This window comes from Pongo pygmaeus, chromosome X (assembly GCF_028885625.2).
Source record: "Pongo pygmaeus isolate AG05252 chromosome X, NHGRI_mPonPyg2-v2.0_pri, whole genome shotgun sequence".
NCBI classification, from domain to species: domain Eukaryota; kingdom Metazoa; phylum Chordata; class Mammalia; order Primates; family Hominidae; genus Pongo; species Pongo pygmaeus.
In genome coordinates this window covers 54,157,155-54,175,983 of record NC_072396.2, presented here as the reverse complement: position 1 = coordinate 54,175,983, position 18,829 = coordinate 54,157,155, and the positions used below count along the sequence as shown (strand labels likewise).

General features: G+C 38.2%; 1 protein-coding gene across 26 annotated transcripts in view; it reads left to right on the top strand.

Annotated features, from left to right (window-relative positions):
• HUWE1 (HECT, UBA and WWE domain containing E3 ubiquitin protein ligase 1) overlaps positions 1-18,829 on the top strand; it is a 150,822-nt gene that overhangs the window by 71,284 nt on the left and 60,709 nt on the right. For 25 of the 26 annotated variants that reach the window (XM_054472398.2, XM_054472385.2, XM_063660059.1 and 22 more), the window contains 7 exons: positions 202-413; positions 6,026-6,083; positions 7,235-7,411; positions 10,089-10,334; positions 11,428-11,561; positions 12,259-12,353; positions 14,592-14,783. In XM_054472398.2, the coding sequence (XP_054328373.1) occupies positions 202-413; positions 6,026-6,083; positions 7,235-7,411; positions 10,089-10,334; positions 11,428-11,561; positions 12,259-12,353; positions 14,592-14,783 (1,114 nt within the window). The remainder of the gene's footprint in view (positions 1-201; positions 414-6,025; positions 6,084-7,234; positions 7,412-10,088; positions 10,335-11,427; positions 11,562-12,258; positions 12,354-14,591; positions 14,784-18,829) is intronic. The other variant, XM_063660054.1, reaches the window with a different exon arrangement.

The window sequence follows — 18,829 nt, the reverse complement described above, 5'->3', positions numbered from 1 at the left end:
TTATTTAAGTTTGCAGCACTTCTGTTCCCTTGTTTATAAAATGGAATTAATGACCATATTCTGGGAATTATGTATATAACATGTATACAAAGTGTTTGGGCAAATACACAACACTTAGAAAATGCTCTAGATAATGTTAGCTGTCTCCTCCTCCCCATTCCATGATTACTAATAAGCAATCTTATTTCCTGTGCCTTTCAGTTACTTGAAGAAATCTGTAATCTTGGAAGGGACCCCAAATACATCTGTCAGAAGCCATCAATCCAGAAGGCAGATGGCACTGCCACTGCTCCTCCCCCAAGGTCTAATCATGCCGCAGAAGAAGCCTCTAGTGAGGATGAGGAGGAAGAGGAAGTACAGGCCATGCAGAGCTTTAATTCTACCCAGCAAAATGAAACTGAGCCTAATCAGCAGTAAGTGTTTACAAAACAGATCATGTAGCCATATAATCTTGGGCGTGTTATCACCTCTCTAAGCCTTAGTGAACACTTTCATCTATAAAAAGCAAGAGAGTTGTATTAGATCATTTTAAAGTTCTAACCATTTCTAAGAGTGTATTAGTTTTTCCTTTTTTGACCCTTGTGTGTCATTTGTGCTTTGGTATTTAATTGTATTGGTTGCCTTTGGAAGTGATCTTTTTTAAAAAAAAAAATTAATTAATTTTTAATTTTTATTGATTTATTTTTTTGAGAGAGAGTTTTGCTCTTGTTGCCCAGGCTGGAGTGCAAATGATGTGGTCTCGGCTCATTGCACCCTCCACCTCCCGGGCTCAAGCAATTCTCCTGCCTCAGCCTCTCAAGTAGCTGGGATTACAGACACCTACCACCACACTTGGCTAATTTTTGTATTTTTAGTAGAGATGGAGTTTCACCATGTTGACCAGGCTGATCTCGAACTCCCGACATCAGGTGATCTGCCCACCTCGGCTTCCCAAAGTGTTAGGATTACAGGCGTGAGCTACCGCATCCGGTCAGGAAGTGCTCATTCTTAAAAGCTGTTGATGAAATTGAATCAGAATTTGGTCCATCAAGTTAATGGACTTTGCACAGAGACCTTATTTTCCCTTTGTTGATTTGATATTCCACATCATTGACTGCTTGATTTTTTTCAGGCACGTGTGAAAAACAATGTACTTTTGAAGCCTGTCTCCTAAGAAGTCCTTAAGGGGTGTGTGAGGATTCGTTGTTGCTTGTTGTTTTTTTATTTTTATTCATTTTGTTACTATCTGTTCATTCCAAATTAATTAGAAGGCTTTGGAATTTACTATATGACTGTAAACAGTCAAGAATTGACTGCTTAGATGGAAGCAGGGAGTTTGCTTAAAGGCTACTGATTGGTAGGGGGTAGTCCACCAGGCTCTTTGAGCAGTATTCACCTACCAGGGATGAACTGTAACTCTATACCTGTAACTTTTAATCACCTGCATGCTGAAAATGGGATTGATCTTTCTGGACAGTCGTGCACTCGCTTATATAAGAAGTGGTCTTTTAGTGTGTAGGTAAGTCATTCTGAGAAAAGCTTGAGCATTTTAGGCACAGATACGAATGCATTTGAGCTGGTCCTGAATGGTACCTTGGGACTTAAAATTTAAGGTGGAGTAGACAACAGGAGCAAAGGCCTAGAATCCGAAACTGGTATGTCCTCTTGGAACTCTAAATAGTAATGAGCCTGTAGGTGTGAAGTGTTTTAAGGAGAGGCATTAACTACTAAGCATATTGCTTTGTTGAACAGATACCTTACCCTGTCTGAGAAGGCAAACCTATCTTCATTCTAGCAGTATCTTTTGTTCTGTTTTAAATGTTCTTTTTCTAGAAGAGGAGGACACCCTGGAAAAAAGCACGACATGTTTTTTGTAGACGAGTCTTAGTGCTTCCTTTGTCACACCCTTGAATATCAGTGACCCTACTGGAGTGGAGTTCCTTTTCCTGACTACAAATAAGGGAAAATTTTAAGGTGTAGGTGGTGGTGGTTTTAATTCAAGCTCATATATATTCATCTGCATGTGACTTCCCTACCTGGATATTTTCCAGATGCCTTACATCTGATGTGCCCAGATTTCAAGCTGTCACAGTTAATTAGCACACTACCCTCATTTGTTTACCCTCCTTTCCTTTCTTGGGCTATCATGTATCACTGTGTTCTATCCACAGCCATCCCCATTCCCACATCACCTCCTTTTACATCCACCAGATATCTGTAAGGCCAGTTCAAATGTCTTATTCTTGAAGAAGGTTGGTTGGTTGGTTGGTTTTTTTACCTCCAAATGAGAAGTCAGTCTTGTGTTCTCCCAACAGTTTTGTTAAAATTGTTCATACATGTTAATGGTTTTCCTCACTCATCTATAAGCTCCTCAAGAGCAAGACATTGCCTCATTCACCAGTGTATCCCTATCACTTTGTATATAGTAGGTAGTCAGTAAGTTTGTTTATTGAAATGAATAAAGAGCCTTAAATTAAGGATTCCTGAAGTCTTAAATGCTTAGAGAGCTAGGCCTCATGAGACATGAATGAAAATGAAGAGAAATTAGAAATATAAACCCAGTAGCATTAATATTCTACCATAGTGATAGTTATATGTAACTTTTAAGATGCAGAGGACTCTAGTAGTTACTGTACCCTAGTATCAGTAGTTTTCTACATTCTGGATGCTCATCACTGCCTCATTTGCATAATCCAGGAGTCTCACAGATGTTGACACATACATTTTTTCACTTCTGCCATCTTCAGAGGCCTAGATTGGGTCACTAAGTAAATTATTAGGGAAGGAAGAAAAAGCAAGAGACTGTCTAAACTTAGCTTCATTTTGAAAACCACAATATATTAACAGCAAAAGTTCTTTTTATCTTCTATCCCAGGCAATTGTTATAGGGGAATTGTGTACTTTCTCACAATATGGTGAAAGGGCTTAGAAAGATTTGGAATATATGTCACCCTTCTCCCCAGAAGTCTTGTCCATCCCTTCCCCCACATCCATAGTTCTTCAGTGGAACTTCCGAATTTCTGTTTCCCATGCTCTCATCTGTTTTCCAATGCCTTATACACACATAAAATGATTAACTTTTATCTTTATTTTATTTATTATTATTATTTTTTGAGACAGAGTCTCACTACATCACCCAGGCTGGAGTGCAGAGGCACGAGCTCAGCTCACTGCAACCTCCGCCTCCCAAGTTCAAGCAGTTCTCGGTCTTTAGCCTCCTGAGTAGCTGGGATTACAGACACGTGCCACCATGCCTTGCTAATTTTTGTATTTTTAGTAGAGATGGGGTTTTGCCATGTTGGCCTCAAACTCCTGGCCTCATGTGATCCACCCACTTCGGCCTCCCAAAGTGTTGGGATTACAGGTGTGCACCGCCGCACCTGGCCAATTTATCAGCAGTTTAAATTCAGGTATGATTTCCATACAGATTTTACATTTCCAGTTTCCCTGCCCAAAATTGAGGCTGTTACTCATCTTACTTCTGTCATCATATTATTATGTCTATTCCAGAATATTTTTAAATAAAATGATCATATAAAGTCTTATGTGTATATTATATCTGATGTATATACCTTCTTGTATCTAGCTTCTTTGTTTGATGTGTTTTGGAGGTTCATCCATGTTATTGCATCTGTCAGCAACTTGTTACTTTTCATTGCTGAGTAGTATTCTGTTATGTGATAATTGTATAGTGATTATCCATTTTCCTGTTGATGGACTTGAGTTTCTGAGTTTTTTCCAGGCTTAGACAGTACCCTTTCCTTATTTATTTATTTATTTATTTTACAAAATCAGCAGCTAGTGTTTGCAAATGGTGTTTGTATTTACTCCTGAAATACATGGTTTTGTGCTCGAGATTTGGAGTAAGGAAACTTAGGCACTATAGTCTACGCCAAATACGTGGGGTGCCTTTCTACATTCAGACTCACCACAAGTAGTTCTAAATACCTGTCTTTTGCCCCCTTTCTTCTGCCTTCTGAATTGTTTGATCTCAGAAAATCTGATATTGCTGGGGATGATTATACTTGCCAGTAAGTAACCAGGGTTTGTAGTTGGTGCATCATGGTTCACTTTGTGGTTGATTCCATTAGTGTGCCTAGCTTACCACCCACCACTCATGAGCAGCTTGAAAGAAATGGACTATATAAAGTCTTTGTGATCTTTAGAACTTGAATAGCAATTGTCTGGAATTTAAAGGCAATGAGTGCAGAGACACAGTTGTTCCCTGAAATGTGGCCCACTGGGAGAGCTCCTTTGTCAGAGTCAGCTGTCTCCTCAAAAGCTGGAGGAAGCACCTGACCATCCCCCCACCCCGAAAAACCCCATATACATCATACTATGACACTAAATTGAAATCCTCCTTTACTTTTGATGGGGGCATGGGCTGGGGCTCCACCATGGTAAATACAGAAAATTGACCAGAGTTTGGGAACGTGTGTATGTTTGGAGAAAGGGAGAGAGACAAGAAGTTTAGAAGGACTTTTCTTGAAATCAGTTGGTAAGTTGAGTCCCGTTGGAAAGAGTTGATCATTTTGATTATTCCTGTACGGCTTCTTGGGCCTGAGAGCCAAAAGATAAGGGTAAGGAGAAAAGTGGTTACTGAACAAATTTATTCCTGAAATTATATTAAGAACCACTATTGGTTTTCTTTCCTCTCTGTTCTTCTCCCCAGTTTCCATGTAGCAAATGAAGGGGGCATATAGGTCTCATTTAATTTTACTACTTAGGCTCTTTGCCATCATATCTGGCTTCTTCAAAGGGTTGGGTGTCTCTGGGCGGGATCCACACCTGCACTCCTTATCGATAGAGGTGGATCTATAGGTAATTGATATAAGTAACATGGAATGCTGCAGTGGTTCTGAGGAGGAACTTAAAGAAAGGTTTGTGGTCTTCTCATGGAATCATTTCAGTCTTGCCTTATAGGTATACTCTCTTTCTACAAAGTTCTTCCCCACATTTTTCATTGAGGAGGTTCACAACATCCTACCCAAACCTGGTTCTGGGTATTTTTGTCACTGAAGTCATTCATAATGCCTCTCCACTCTCTTTTCCTGTTCTGTATTCTGCTGCCAAATGTTCTTGTGCCTGGCAAATCTTTGTTTACATTTTGTCTTGCTCAAAGATGAGAACTACTAGCTTCTTGCCAACTTTCTTGTCTTCTTCCTCTACCTCTCCCTCTGTCTCTGCCCCATCCCACTCTCCTGCACCCTGTGCCCAAATCTGTTTCAAGGGCCTGTGTCCAAAATGCTCCATTTTCTAAAGTATTTGTTCCTGGGGTTTATCTTAGAGGTATGTTTTGTTTCATCACAATATACTATATGTGTAGTTTTTTGCATTGAGCTGCATTTTCTGCAGCTGTGGCATGTTGTAGCCTTCTCATCTGCCGTGCAATATTGAAGCAACTGAAAAGACAAAAGACCTGATCAGTTTTTTGATAGTTCAGGAACTGTCATGCTGCAAATACCAATTGTTAGGGAAGGGAGGCCTCAGGTGTATGAATCTTTGAACTAAATTAAATTCTGTTTCCTACTCTCCATAACTTTAAACGTGATGCAGAAACATCGTATGATGTTTAAGTGTTTTTTTATCTAGCCTCTTTCTTCAAGCAAATGTTGAGTCTTTTAATTGAACTTATTTTTAATGTTTTCATATGGGTAAATTTCCCCAACAGTAGTTTGCCAAAGATAGGATAGCTTCTCTTGTGATGTATACAAATGTTGAGTTTTTAAAGGCTTGGTTTTCCCCTTTATGCTTTCAACCTTAGTCACGCTTGGAAAGGTAGATTCAGGATTGATTTCAGCTGTTTTTTTCCTGCGGTATATGAGTCTAAAGGCTCATCTCTACCACATAAGCCTGGGAAGTAAAGGCTGCAGTGAGCCATGATTGTGCCACTGCACTCCAGCCTGGGTGACAGCAAGACCCTGTCTCAAAAAAATAAATTAATGAATAGAAAAAGGCCTAGAATTTTATACAGTGCCTCTTCCTCTGTTCTCTTAATATTGGTATTGTGAATTTCTGTGTAACTCACTGTTTTCTCCCCTAACAGGGTTGTTGGTACAGAGGAACGTATTCCTATTCCCCTCATGGATTACATCCTTAATGTGGTAAGATTGAACACAGGGCAAACTGAGTAAAGATGTATATGTGCTTTTCTGGAAAATGTGTTGCATTATCAGAGTCCAGTAATTACTGTATTCATTTTAATTGGAATCCTATTAAGAGGGGAAAGATGTGCCACTCTTTTGTTTTTGTTCTAGACTGGTTTGCCAGAAATTAGCCAACACGATCCCCATTATTTTTCATTCCAGATTTTTTTGTTCACTGTTACCATTCTCCATTAGAATCCAGACAGGAATCTGTAACAGGTTTTGTTTTGCCAGTCTAGTACAGGCTGATCATCCCAAATCCAAAATGCTCCAAAATTTGAACCTTTTTGAGTACCAACATAACACTGAAGGGAAATGCTCACTGGAGCATTTTCAGCCTGTACTGTATAATGCAAATATTGAAAAATAAAAATCTGAAACACTCATGGTGCCCAAGCATTTCGAATATGAAATATACAATCTGTGATATGTTTTCCAAATGTGTCCAACATATATTTTCCCCCTTTTTTCCCATTGCTTCCTGAGTGTCTCACCAAAAAAGTGAAGAGTTTGAATTTTCCCAGAATTGTTTACCAATAAGGCAGAGACCTCTTAGCATTTGTTTTAGCCTACTAATCACTTCCAAGACTTCCAGAGATAGTTTGTCTTGTGCCTGTGTGTTTATTGCCCACATTTTACTTTTTTACTCTTAAAAAAATTCTTTGTTTGAAACAAACTCTTCCAACAGTTCAGCGTTTCATTTGCATTATGTGTTTCATTTGCATTATAAGCACATTTGGGGGAAATTTTCCATGATGTTTGCGTGCAGGAGAGAGGTAGGCAAGGAGCACTAAATAGCAAATTAAGAGATTAGACATGATTGTACCACTAATTCATAATGTGGCCCTGAGCAAGTCACTTAACTTCTCTGTTATCTCGAATTATCTGACTCTTGGTGTGCTTGAAAATGTAGATTGGACAGAAATCGTAGATATTCTTTACTTCCTGGATGTTTTAGAATCCGTATCATACATCTGGTTTATCTGAGGTTTTGATACTCTAGAAAACACTGATATCATGACTAGAAGGCTACCCTATCCTTATTCCAGGCTGGCCTTTTAGTTCCACCTGTCAGGCTCTAACTTCTTTAAAAATTTTTTATTACCTAGATGAAATTTGTGGAATCTATTCTGAGCAACAATACAACAGATGACCACTGCCAGGAATTTGTGAATCAGAAAGGACTGTTGCCTTTGGTTACCATTTTGGGTCTTCCCAATCTGCCCATTGACTTTCCCACATCTGCTGCCTGTCAGGCTGTTGCAGGTGTCTGCAAATCCATATTGGTAAGAAGCATCTGGCCAAATGTTTTCATTTCTTTCTGGAAATCAATTTTGCAATACTTCTGTATATATGTTTTTACTATGGTCTCCCTTCAACTAAAAAATAATGAATAAATTTGTGTTATGTTGTATAAGTGAATTTTGTGACTAATATATAGTGTGCCATGTTATTTCTCATTGAACAAAGTATTTTTTCTTTGTTCATCAGTTGGGTATGTAGTTCTACATCATTAGAGTTTATTGGAGGGAAAAGTGTATCTCCAAGAAAGCTTTTCTAGTTGGGTTTTATTAGTACCTCACCCTTCTTTGTTATAGGTGCTTTTTAAACACATTTTATGTTTATGGTTATGTTTAACCATGTGTTTTCCTCCCCTTTCAAGCTTGGTAGTCATGTATTTTAAGCATAATTGACATGTAGTTCATTGCCGATATTTAATTCCCCCCTTTTCAAGCCCGATAGTCATGTATTTTAAGCATAATTGACATGGTAGTTCATTGCTCATATTTTGCCAAAAATGAAGCTTCTTTATTTTTTCATAGTGGTAAACTACACATAACATGAAATGTACCATCTTAACCATTTTGAAGTGTAGAGTTCAGGAGTGTTCCGTGTATTCATATTGATGTGCAGCCAATCTCCAGAACTCTTTTCATCTTGCAAAAATGAAATTCTGCCATTGAACTTCTCATCCTCCCCTCTCCCCAGACCTTGGCAACTACCATTCTACTTTTTGTCTCTAAATTTGATTACTCTAGGTACCTTATGTAAGTGGGATCATAAAATATTTTGTGTGTGTGACCGGCTTTTTTCACTTAGCATAATGCCCTCAAGGTTCAACCATTATGTAGCATGTGTCATAATTTCCTTCCCTTGTAAGGCCTAATAATATTCCATTGTGTGTATATACCACATTTTGTTTATCCATTCATCTGTTGATTGACACTTGGGTTGCTTTCACCTTTTGGCTGTTGTGAATGATAATGATGCTGTGAACATGGATGTACATATAACTCTTTGAGACTCTACTTTTAATTCTAATTTTCCCACATCCTAGCCAATACTTATTTTCTGTTTTTTTGATAATAGCCATTCTGGTGGGTAGGAAGTGTATCTCATTTTGGTTTTCACTGGCATTCCCTAATGCTTAGTGATAATGAACATCTTTTCATGTGCTTGTTGTCCATGTATATATCTTCTTTGGAGAAATGTCTATTCAAATTCATTTTTCTTTTTTAATCGTGTTATTTGTTTTGTTGAGTTGTAAGAGTTGTGTATTCTTATACACGTATTAATACCTGATACTAATTTCTTCTCAGGTATATGATTTGCATATATTTTTCCTGTTCTGTCAGTTGCCTTTTCATGGTTGTCTTTTGATTCACAAACATTTTTAATCTTGATAAAGTCCAGCTTCTCTTTTTTTGTTTTTGTTGCCTGTGTAAACACCTGTGTTTTTGGTGTCGTGTCCACAAAACCATTGCCAAATCCAATGTTTTGCAGCTTTCCCACTGTGGCTTCTTCTAGGAGTTTTATAACTTAGCTCTTATATTCAGGTCTTTAATCCATTTTGATTAGATTTTTTATATGGTAAAAGTCTGTCTTTTCCTATTGCATGGTCTTGGTACCTTTGTCAAAAACATTTGACCATATATATGTGAAGATTTAATTCTGGGCTCTCTATTCTATTCCATTGGTCTTTATGTCTGTCTTTATGCCAGTATCACAGTTTTGATCACTGTAACTTTGTAATAGAAATCAAAAAGAGTGAGACCTCCGAAAATTTTTCCCCAACTTGTTTTGGCTATTTGGGGTCCCTTAAGATTTCATATAAATTTTAGAAGGGATTTTTCTATTTCTGCAAAACAAAAAAAACAGCATTGGAATTTTGATAGTGATTGCATTAAATCTGTGAAACTCCTTTGTTAGCTGGGCTGCAGAGTGATAAGTAATTCCTGCTGAATGAGAAATCCATTTGCTTACAGACTTGGAAAGATCCATAATTGTGACGTGACTTCATTTAGTTTATTTTGTTTTACTCTTTGAAATATTGAATTAAATGCTCTTCATCACAGAGAGGGGGAAATATCCTATAAGATGCTGTGGAAGGATAGATAGATTTATTTAAAGCCATAGGAGGGCACATGATTTCTCCTATCTTTGCATGGCAAGTGATGGTGTTTTATTGTCAGATTTTTCTCCAGACTTGAGAGGAAATCACAAGGGTCGTATAATCCTTGGGTTGTCTGATAAAAACAAATTGCCTACCTGATTCCTATCTCAGAATAATCTCTCGTTTTAAGAAGAAAAGAACAGTGTAATAGTGACTCACTTCCATGCTTTGGAACTTTGCCTAGCATTGTTTCCTATCGAGCAAAATTTGGAATTAATCCTATAGTGTAGAATCCTTGCTGTAACAGTATTCAGTTTGACCATCATAAGCTTTTAAGTGTTACTGGCTCACCAAGTTTGAAAGTAGTGTGTTGCTCTAGAAAGAGATGTTAAGGTATGTTGTACCTGACTTCATACTTGGGTTCCACCATTTACCAGGTGAGAGACCATGGCCATATCTAAAATCTGGGAGACTTCCATTTAATTGTCACTTCCATTGTGACTATTAAAAGACGTGATGAATTTGAAGTTCATTGTATATTAACACTTTAATTATTCTTCCTGTTTCAGACACTGTCACATGAACCCAAAGTCCTTCAAGAGGGTCTCCTTCAGTTGGACTCCATCCTCTCCTCCCTGGAGCCCTTACACCGCCCCATTGAATCCCCTGGGGGCTCAGTGTTGTTGCGAGAACTGGCTTGCGCAGGCAATGTTGCTGATGCTACCCTCTCGGCCCAGGCCACACCTCTGCTGCATGCACTCACTGCTGCCCATGCCTACATCATGATGTTTGTTCATACTTGCAGAGTTGGACAGGTAAAAATAACCTTAGGGGTGAACATATTAATTTAAAGGCAGTGAAATATCTAGGGCATACACCTAGCAGGGTTACTGTGCTTGAAAGGAGGTCTGCCTGAGGTAGCAGCTAAAAGAACAGTCCAATTTAGGATGAGATTTTTTTGACTGTCAAAAAGTTGAGTGACTGTATAATTTATTATGTGATGAAGTGGACTTTCTTGAGAGCGAAACATGTTATTACAGACAAACATCAATTGGGTATTCATTTGGCCTTAGTACTTTCTAATCTTTCCACGAGTCCTTATAGGTCTGATAATGGGATGGCATAGGTAGGACATTTTACCAAAGAACATTTAAATCAATAGTAATTAACAAATTACTAAAAATTTTCTACATATCAAATGTTTGGCCTGTAATCCATAATCCATAGTTCCAGAAAGAAGGCATTTTGTGTATGTCCTCGCAGTTTTACTACATTTATTCCTCAGATAATTGATTCTAAAGATTAATGGTATCAACGTTAAACAAAACAGGGTTCAACAGCCCTGTTTTATGCTATTGAGCAGGAGTGTGTTCTCTGTTCATTGTGAATCGATCAAATCTGAAGTTTAAAACACAATTATAAAGGATTTAGAAAATTAAATTACTTAACAAAGCTTAGGGATTGATTTTTATGACTTTTCTTTATTAAATGAAATAAAATGAAAATGAAACATTCAAGGAATTAAATAAATCTAGGTATTTACTGAAGTAAAGAAATTGAATGGAAATAATAACACCCCTACCAAATAATTTAGAAAGTAAGTAGTTAGTGAACCTGTAAAACCATTTCTTTGATTCAGAAAAAAAGAATAGCCTCTGATGCCTTTCTTTCACTTTATAAAAAACAATGAGAAGGGATGTTGTGGAAATAGTTTGTAAATATTGTAAGAGGATACCTTGTGGAACTGTCGTCTTGAATGTGGACATTTTGATGAGATGGATAACTCTGAGAATAAGCAATGAAGAAAAATCCCTTATCCTTATAAAACTATTGAAGGTCGATTTTTTTTTTTTTAAGTATAATTGTTCAGAGAACATCCCAAAGGTGAAATTCTTGTTATGATTGCAGAGTGAAATTCGTTCCATCTCCGTAAACCAGTGGGGCTCTCAATTGGGTCTGAGTGTTTTGAGCAAGCTGAGCCAGTTATACTGTTCCCTGGTGTGGGAAAGCACTGTCCTCCTCTCTCTCTGTACCCCAAACAGGTAAGAGAATGGCTCTCTCTTATTACTTTGTTATCTAAGTTCGGTGAGCCTGGAGGATTGCTTTGGTTGGGGATAGGAGGGTATGGAAGAGTTCAGAGGCCTCCTTGTCCTTCCCTCTTCCCAGCCTAGGAACTTGATGACAAATGCTTTGTCATCATGGTAGATGTTTAAAATGTGTTCCTGTTATTAGCCAGATACAAAAAATTGAGTTGTGGCTGGACACCGGTGGCTCACGCCTATAATCTCAGCACTTTGGGAGGCCAAGGTAGGCAAATCAAGAGGTCAGGTGTTCGAGACCAGCCTGGCCAACATGGTGAAACCCCATCTCTACTAAAAATACAAAAAATTAGCTGGGCGTAATGGCAGGCGCCTGTAATCCCAGCTATTTGGGAGGCTGAGGCAGGAGAATCGCTTGAACCCTGGAGGTGGAGGTTGCAGTGAGCCCAAGATCATGCCCCACTGCACTCCAGCCCAGGTGAAAGAGTGAGACTGGGTCTCCAAAAAAAAAAAAAAAGAATTGGAAAGCTTGTGGGGTGCTACCTCAGCAATTATAGATGCTTTATTACATTCAGTTTAACCTACCTGCTATAGGAGGGATAGTGTCAGCCAAGCAAATTAGAGACCATTTACAATATAAGAGGTGAACTATAAGTATATATATATGTATTTCTTTTGCTCAGCATTTCTCTTTTTGCAGCCTACCATCTGGGTGTGAATTTGGCCAGGCAGATATGCAGAAACTGGTTCCAAAGGATGAGAAGGCAGGTACGACCCAGGGCGGAAAAAGATCAGGTAACTCTAAGAAACTAAAATGTTAGTCATTACTTCTGAGTTTTGTTCCTATGTCTTTATAGCTTTATTTAGTTCTGTCATCCATAGTCTAGTTTTCATCCTCTCACTAATTTTTAGTCATTTCTTCCATGAAAACATATGTACATAATGGTAAAATTTAGAAAATGTAGTTGAAAGAATTACCCGTATTTCTGCCACGAAAAAAAGAAACATTTTGGAAGTGCCTGCCCATCTTTTTTTTCTGAATATATTTGTCAGTGTCTTAGATAAAAACATTTCGTAGATCTCTTTCTTCACTTAATGTTAGGTACCATATAAAGGTACACAAATTAACTATTCCCTGTTAAGTTTCTAATATGCTATTTTTTAAAAATGAACATTTTTGTATCTACTTTTCTGCAAATGTAAAATTGATTCCTAGAAATTACTGTATCAGAGGGTACAGTATACTTTTTAATGTGGCTACTACAAAATTTAAATTATATATGTGTTTCATGTTATATTTCTATCGACAGTGCTATTTCATAAAGAAGATTGCTTTTATATTATCTCACGATAAAAATTCCAAATTTTGGCCGGGCTCGGTGGCTCACGCCTGTAATCCTAGCACTTTGGGAGGCCGAGGCGGGCGGATCACCTGAGGTTGGGAGTTCAGACCAGCCTGACAAACATGGAGAAACCCCGTCTCTACTGAAAATACAAAAAATTAGCCGGGCATGGTGGCACATACCTATAATCCCAGCTACTCGCGAGGCTGAGGCAGGAGAATCGCTTGAATCTGGGAGGTGGAGGTTGCAGTGAGCCGAAATTGCGCCATTGCACTCCAGCCTGGGCAACAAGCACGAAACACCATCTCAGGGGAAAAAAAAAAAAAAAATTCCAAATTTCAGTAAGTAGAAATCATACACAATTTTCTGACTCTAATGCTACAAACCTAAAATGAATACAAGCAACTTTTCCAGAATGTTTTTTCTCCTGTGTTCAGTATCAATGAGGAAATAAAAAAGGATAAACTATTAAGAAAGCAATGAAGATAATTCTGTGTATAAAAATGCATCAGGCCAGGCACGGTGGCTCACGTCTCTAATCCCAACACTTTGGGAGACTGAGGCAGGTAAATCGTTTGAGCCCAGGAGTTCGAGACCCGCCTGGGCAACATGATGAAACCCCACCTCTACAAAAAAAATACAAAAATTAGCCGGCCATGGTGGTACGTGCCTGTAGTCCCAGCTACTAGGGAGGCTGAGGTGGGAGGATCGCTTGAGCCCAGGAAGTTGAGGCTATGGTGAGCCATGAGTATACCCCTGCACTCAAGCCTAGATGACAGAGCGAGACCCTGTCTCCAAAAAAAAAAAGTATCAGATAGGCTTAAAACTTGTACAGAAATTACTAGAAAGGGAAATTTCTAAGGAACTAATAAAGCTGACATAGGCTTAGAACCAACAAACAAGGACTTACATATGACAGCTGGCTATTGTGAGGGATGGGATAACATTAATAAACTATAAAGAAACCTGACAAAATGAGAATCTCAAATTTAGTCAAAACATAACAAATTTAACTCAGGGAAAGAATAAATTGACTAAGAACTGAGAATGAAATTAGATTCACTGTCAAAGAATTGCCTCTCTAACAGATATATTTTTTCTAGCAATTTATTTAACACATTTAACAAAAACGACTCAGCTTCTCCACAGTTTTTCTGGAATGTTAAAAGAAAAACTTGGTGACTTGTTTTATAAGTTTGCATAAACCTCATTCTTAGATCTAAGAGCATGCATATACCAAAGAAAAAGACACATGTCACATTCATATACATAATTCTTAAATGCTAGGAAATAAATCGTCCAGTGGTAATCTGTGATGTCTAGTTTGAACTTAACAAGCTATAACATTCTAATAGGGCATCCACATTGACAGCATTGGGTACTGTGCACACTGTAGTCCATGTGAATGGTACCCCCTGGGTTGGGCTGTGCCTACAACAGTCTTCCAAGGTAGCCCTGGGTTAATACTATTCATATGCTGTCATTTGAAGATGTCAGCATTAGGTACGTAGAACTCCAGAGGAGCATATCAGTACAATATTTGGGTTGTGTTTTTGTTTTTCAAATTTAGGAAGCCATGGGAATTGAAAGAGTAACAAAAACCATAGGTAATCTTTGTCAGTACTTCTCAAGGAACCAGGTAAATGTTGGCTCTACATCGTCCTATTGCTCCCCTCTTATACATCTGTAGATGGGGAACAGGATGGAGCAGCTGGAAGTATGGATGCTTCTACCCAGGGCTTATTAGAAGGCATTGGGCTAGATGGTGACACATTGGCTCCCATGGAGACAGATGAACCTACTGCTTCAGACTCTAAGGGCAAATCTAAAATCACACCAGCAATGGCTGCCAGAATTAAGCAAATCAAGCCTTTGTTATCAGGTGAGTCATTCTCCTTTCTCCTACCTTTTCTGGCTTTCAGTCCCTTAGTCTTGAAACAGATTGAGTTGGAAAGGCTATGTTGTTTCACCTAAGGAAGTTTAAAACTTCTGTGACTCATTTTTAAGTGTCCTTTGTTGAGTGGCTGCTATGTGACAGGCTTTGTACTAGCTGCTACGGATACAGAGATGACAGAATCCCTTCCTGAGAGCCATATCTACTACCCTCCCTTCTTTAAATTTCTTCCTCCTACTTAATCTTCAACTATTGCATATTGTTTCTGCTCCTTCCATTTCACTGAGATGTCTCAGCAAGGCATCTACAACGTCCTTGTCCTAAGTCCCTTCTCACTTGTCTGCAGCATGGTAGTTGACCCACCATCTCCATCTAGAAATATTCTTCCTTTGGTGTTTGTGTTATTAAGCTATCTTGATTCCCTGATAACTATCTGGCTCTTCCACCTAGTCTTCTCTTTTTGTGTTCTTGAACATAACTGGCAAGAGACATAGTCTGATAGGTGTTTTATATTAAAGTCACTTTGGCAGCTTTATTGAGACTGTATTGGCAGCATACAAAACTGCATTAATGATTTGCACTGGTCTGTCTTTGCCCTTTTTTTCCCCTTTAATGTAATACCAATGTTTCGGAACCTATTTGTGTGTTTGTAAGTTGTCGTCACTTTCTGGCACCTTAATATAGAGGAAAATGGAGACCTAACTTATAGGAATCTGGGGCCCTTCGTAAAAGCAAACAGAAAATGGCCTCTGGTGTTTCCATTTGTTACCTCAAATTCCCATTGCATTTTACATTTTACTTTTAATTAGTTTAATTCTCCATTTATTTTAATTTGAAAGTCTACCAACATTACCTTCAAAGGAAAATTGACCATGCAAGAAGATGTTCATATTTCTCTCTCCTTGCTTTGTCATATTTCTTTGATCTTGGAGCATTCAGAGGTTTCTGTGTGGACCTGGTCCATATACTGTTTCTTTTTGGTTACTGGCCTTTTGCCATCCTCTTGTCTTTGGACTACCTTTAAGCACTTTGCTATCTGTTCACCTGAAAGCAGTGGTGAGAAAGTGTAAACCCAATGATTGGATTCATTAGGTTTTCAAAGTCTGGGTATACCCATATCTGTAGCCTATTCCCTAATTAGGATAAAGAAATCTTAATTTGGATGTAATAGGAAGAAGAAAGGACTGTTTCCTTGTTCCTATACTGTATACATTTGAGCTTATTACTAAATTTTAGCAGAATATGTAACCTAGGCTCAAGTAGAGCCTATTTTTACACAATGAGTTTATACGTGCATGTATATCCTGAAAAGACATAGATTTAACCCTTGAACAACATGGGAGTTGAGGCAACTCCTCCACGCAGTCAGAAATCATGTATAACGTTTGACTCCCCAAAAACTTAACCACTAATAGCTATCTATTGGCCAGAAGCCTTACCAATAACATAAACAGTCGATGGACACACATTTTGTATGTTGTATGTATTATATCCTGTATTCTTAAAGTAAGCTAGATAAAGGAAAATGTTAAGAAAATCTTAAGAGAAAAATATATTTACTATTCATTAAGTGGATCATCATAAAGGTCTTCATCTGGGTGGTCTTCACATTGAGTAGCTGAGGAGGAGGAAGGAAGTGGGGGATGTTGGTCTTGCTGTCTCTGAGATAGCAGAGGCAGAACAGGTAAAGGAGGTAGAAGGAAAGGCTTGGTGTAACTTTGTGGAAACACACAGTACTTTCTTTCTGACTGGGTTGCTTTTTCATTTCTCTAAAAATGTGTCTGTACAATACCAATTTTTCTTCCACCGTTTGCTTTAGTTTCAGTGCCCGTATCATAGTAAGGTCCACATCATAAAAGAAGTCAAAAGTATTCTTTAGTAATCAGAACCCTCTGCCAGATTGTCTTATGTCACTTTGGTTCCTGGCACTGCTTCTACGTCTTCTTCTTCATCATCTGGTATTGGTTCAGAAGCACTCATCTCTATCAAGACGTCTTCTGTTACTTGCTCTGGTGTGGTGTTTATTAGCTCTTGAATTTCACTAAGATCCATATCCTGAAATTCTTCACCCATCATCTTTTTTTGCCATATCCACAAACTCGTGATTTCCTTGATTGGCGCTGTCATAAATCCTGTTAAGTTCTGCACAATATCAGGACAGTTTTCTCCAACAGGAATTTATTTCAGGCTTGATGGCTTTTTCTGTGGCAATGATGGCATCTTCACTGGTGTAATCCTTCCAGACTTTCGTGATGTTCCCTCTGTCGGGGTTCTCTTCCACAGCATTAACAATCCTTTCCTTAGAGTACTGTGTGTAATAGCCTTAAAGCCCCTTATGACTCTCTGATCTAGAGGCTGAATTAGAGATGTGGTTTTGGGGGGCAAGTAGACCACTTCAGTGCCTTTTGTGTTGAATTCATGGGGCTCTGGGTCACCAGAGGCATTGTCTAATGTCAAAAGAACTTTAAAAGGCACTCCCTTACTAGCAAGGTACTTCTGACTTCAGAGACAAAACATCCAATGGAACCAATCCAGAAAAGGGGTCTTGTTGCCCAGGCCTTCTTGTACAACCAAAAGACCAGCAGCTGGTAGTTTATCTTTCTCCTTCAAGGCTCGGAAGTTAGGAGCTATATACGTAAGGGCAGTCCTGATTATAAACCCAGTAGCATTTGCACAAAATAGTGGAGTGAGTCTGTCCCTTCCTGCCTTAAATCCTTCTGCTCACTTCTATTCCTTACTAATAAATGTCCTTTGTGGCCTTTTTTTTTTTTCCTTCAAAATAGGGCACTTTTGTCTGTATGAAAAACCCTTTCAGGCAGATACCCTTTCTCAATGATGTTCTTAGTGGTGTCTGGGAACTTATCTGTTGCCTGTTGGTTGTCAGAAGCTGCTTCTCCTGTTATCTTGACATTCTTTAAGCCAAACCTCTTTCTAAGATTATCAAATTATCCTTTACTGGCTTTACATACTCCAGCTTTAGATCCTTCACTTTCCTTTTGCTTTAAGTTTTCATATAGTGATTTCATTATTTTCTTGAATTGCATTAGAATCTATAGATTTGTCTTTATTATGGCAATCCTGTACCCACGTAAACGTGCATTTTCAATATGAAATAAAAAGATTTCACAAAAATGCAAGGTTTTCAAGCCTGCTGGTGTAGCTGCAGCAACAGCTTCACTAATTTCCTTTTCTTTGTTTTACAGTGGTCTTTACACTGAATTCATTTTTCCTGAAGTGGTGGGCAATCTGCAATCCATATCAAATAATTCAACTTTTTCTTGAAGTGTCATGACTTTTCCCTGCTTCTTGGGAGCACTTCCAACATCACTAGTGACACTTCATATGGGGTCATAGAGTGACCCAGGTTTATTCCAGGTTTACAGTATTGCGGTAAACATGAAAAAACAATGTGAGAACCATGGGAGATCACTACACAATTTCCTGGAGAGATGAACTGTTCATGTAGAAGTGCTTAGCCTCACACAGTGTTTTAAGCAGATTGTGGCAACACTTGAGCTCACCACAGTATCAGCAGGTCATGGCTACAAAATTATTACAGAGTATAATATGTACTAAATTTTATCCAGTTATTCAATACTGCTCATTTACTGCAAATGGCACCGTGTATAAGTGTATGTGCATAAGTGTGATAAATATTAAATTTTTATAATTTGTGTATATTTTATGGTAGTAAATGATAAAATAGACTAGTATCTACATATATTTTATGCATTTATGACATACCTAACTTTTTGTTAATTTTTCAGTATTTTGAGGCTACATGTTTCATCTGGGAGTTTTTTCAAATTGTCACCAATCTCCAAATTTTCAGTATATTTATTGGAAAAAAATTCACACATAAGTAGACATCTATAGTTCAAAACCTGTGTTGATCAAGCGTCAACTGTACTTTGATTCAGACCTACTAGCCCTTCTTGTCTCTGAATCATGGTGAAATAACGTTTATTTTTAAAATGCTATGGCAACATTTTCATTTATGATTTTAAAAGTATATTTCATTGTAGAAGTATAAA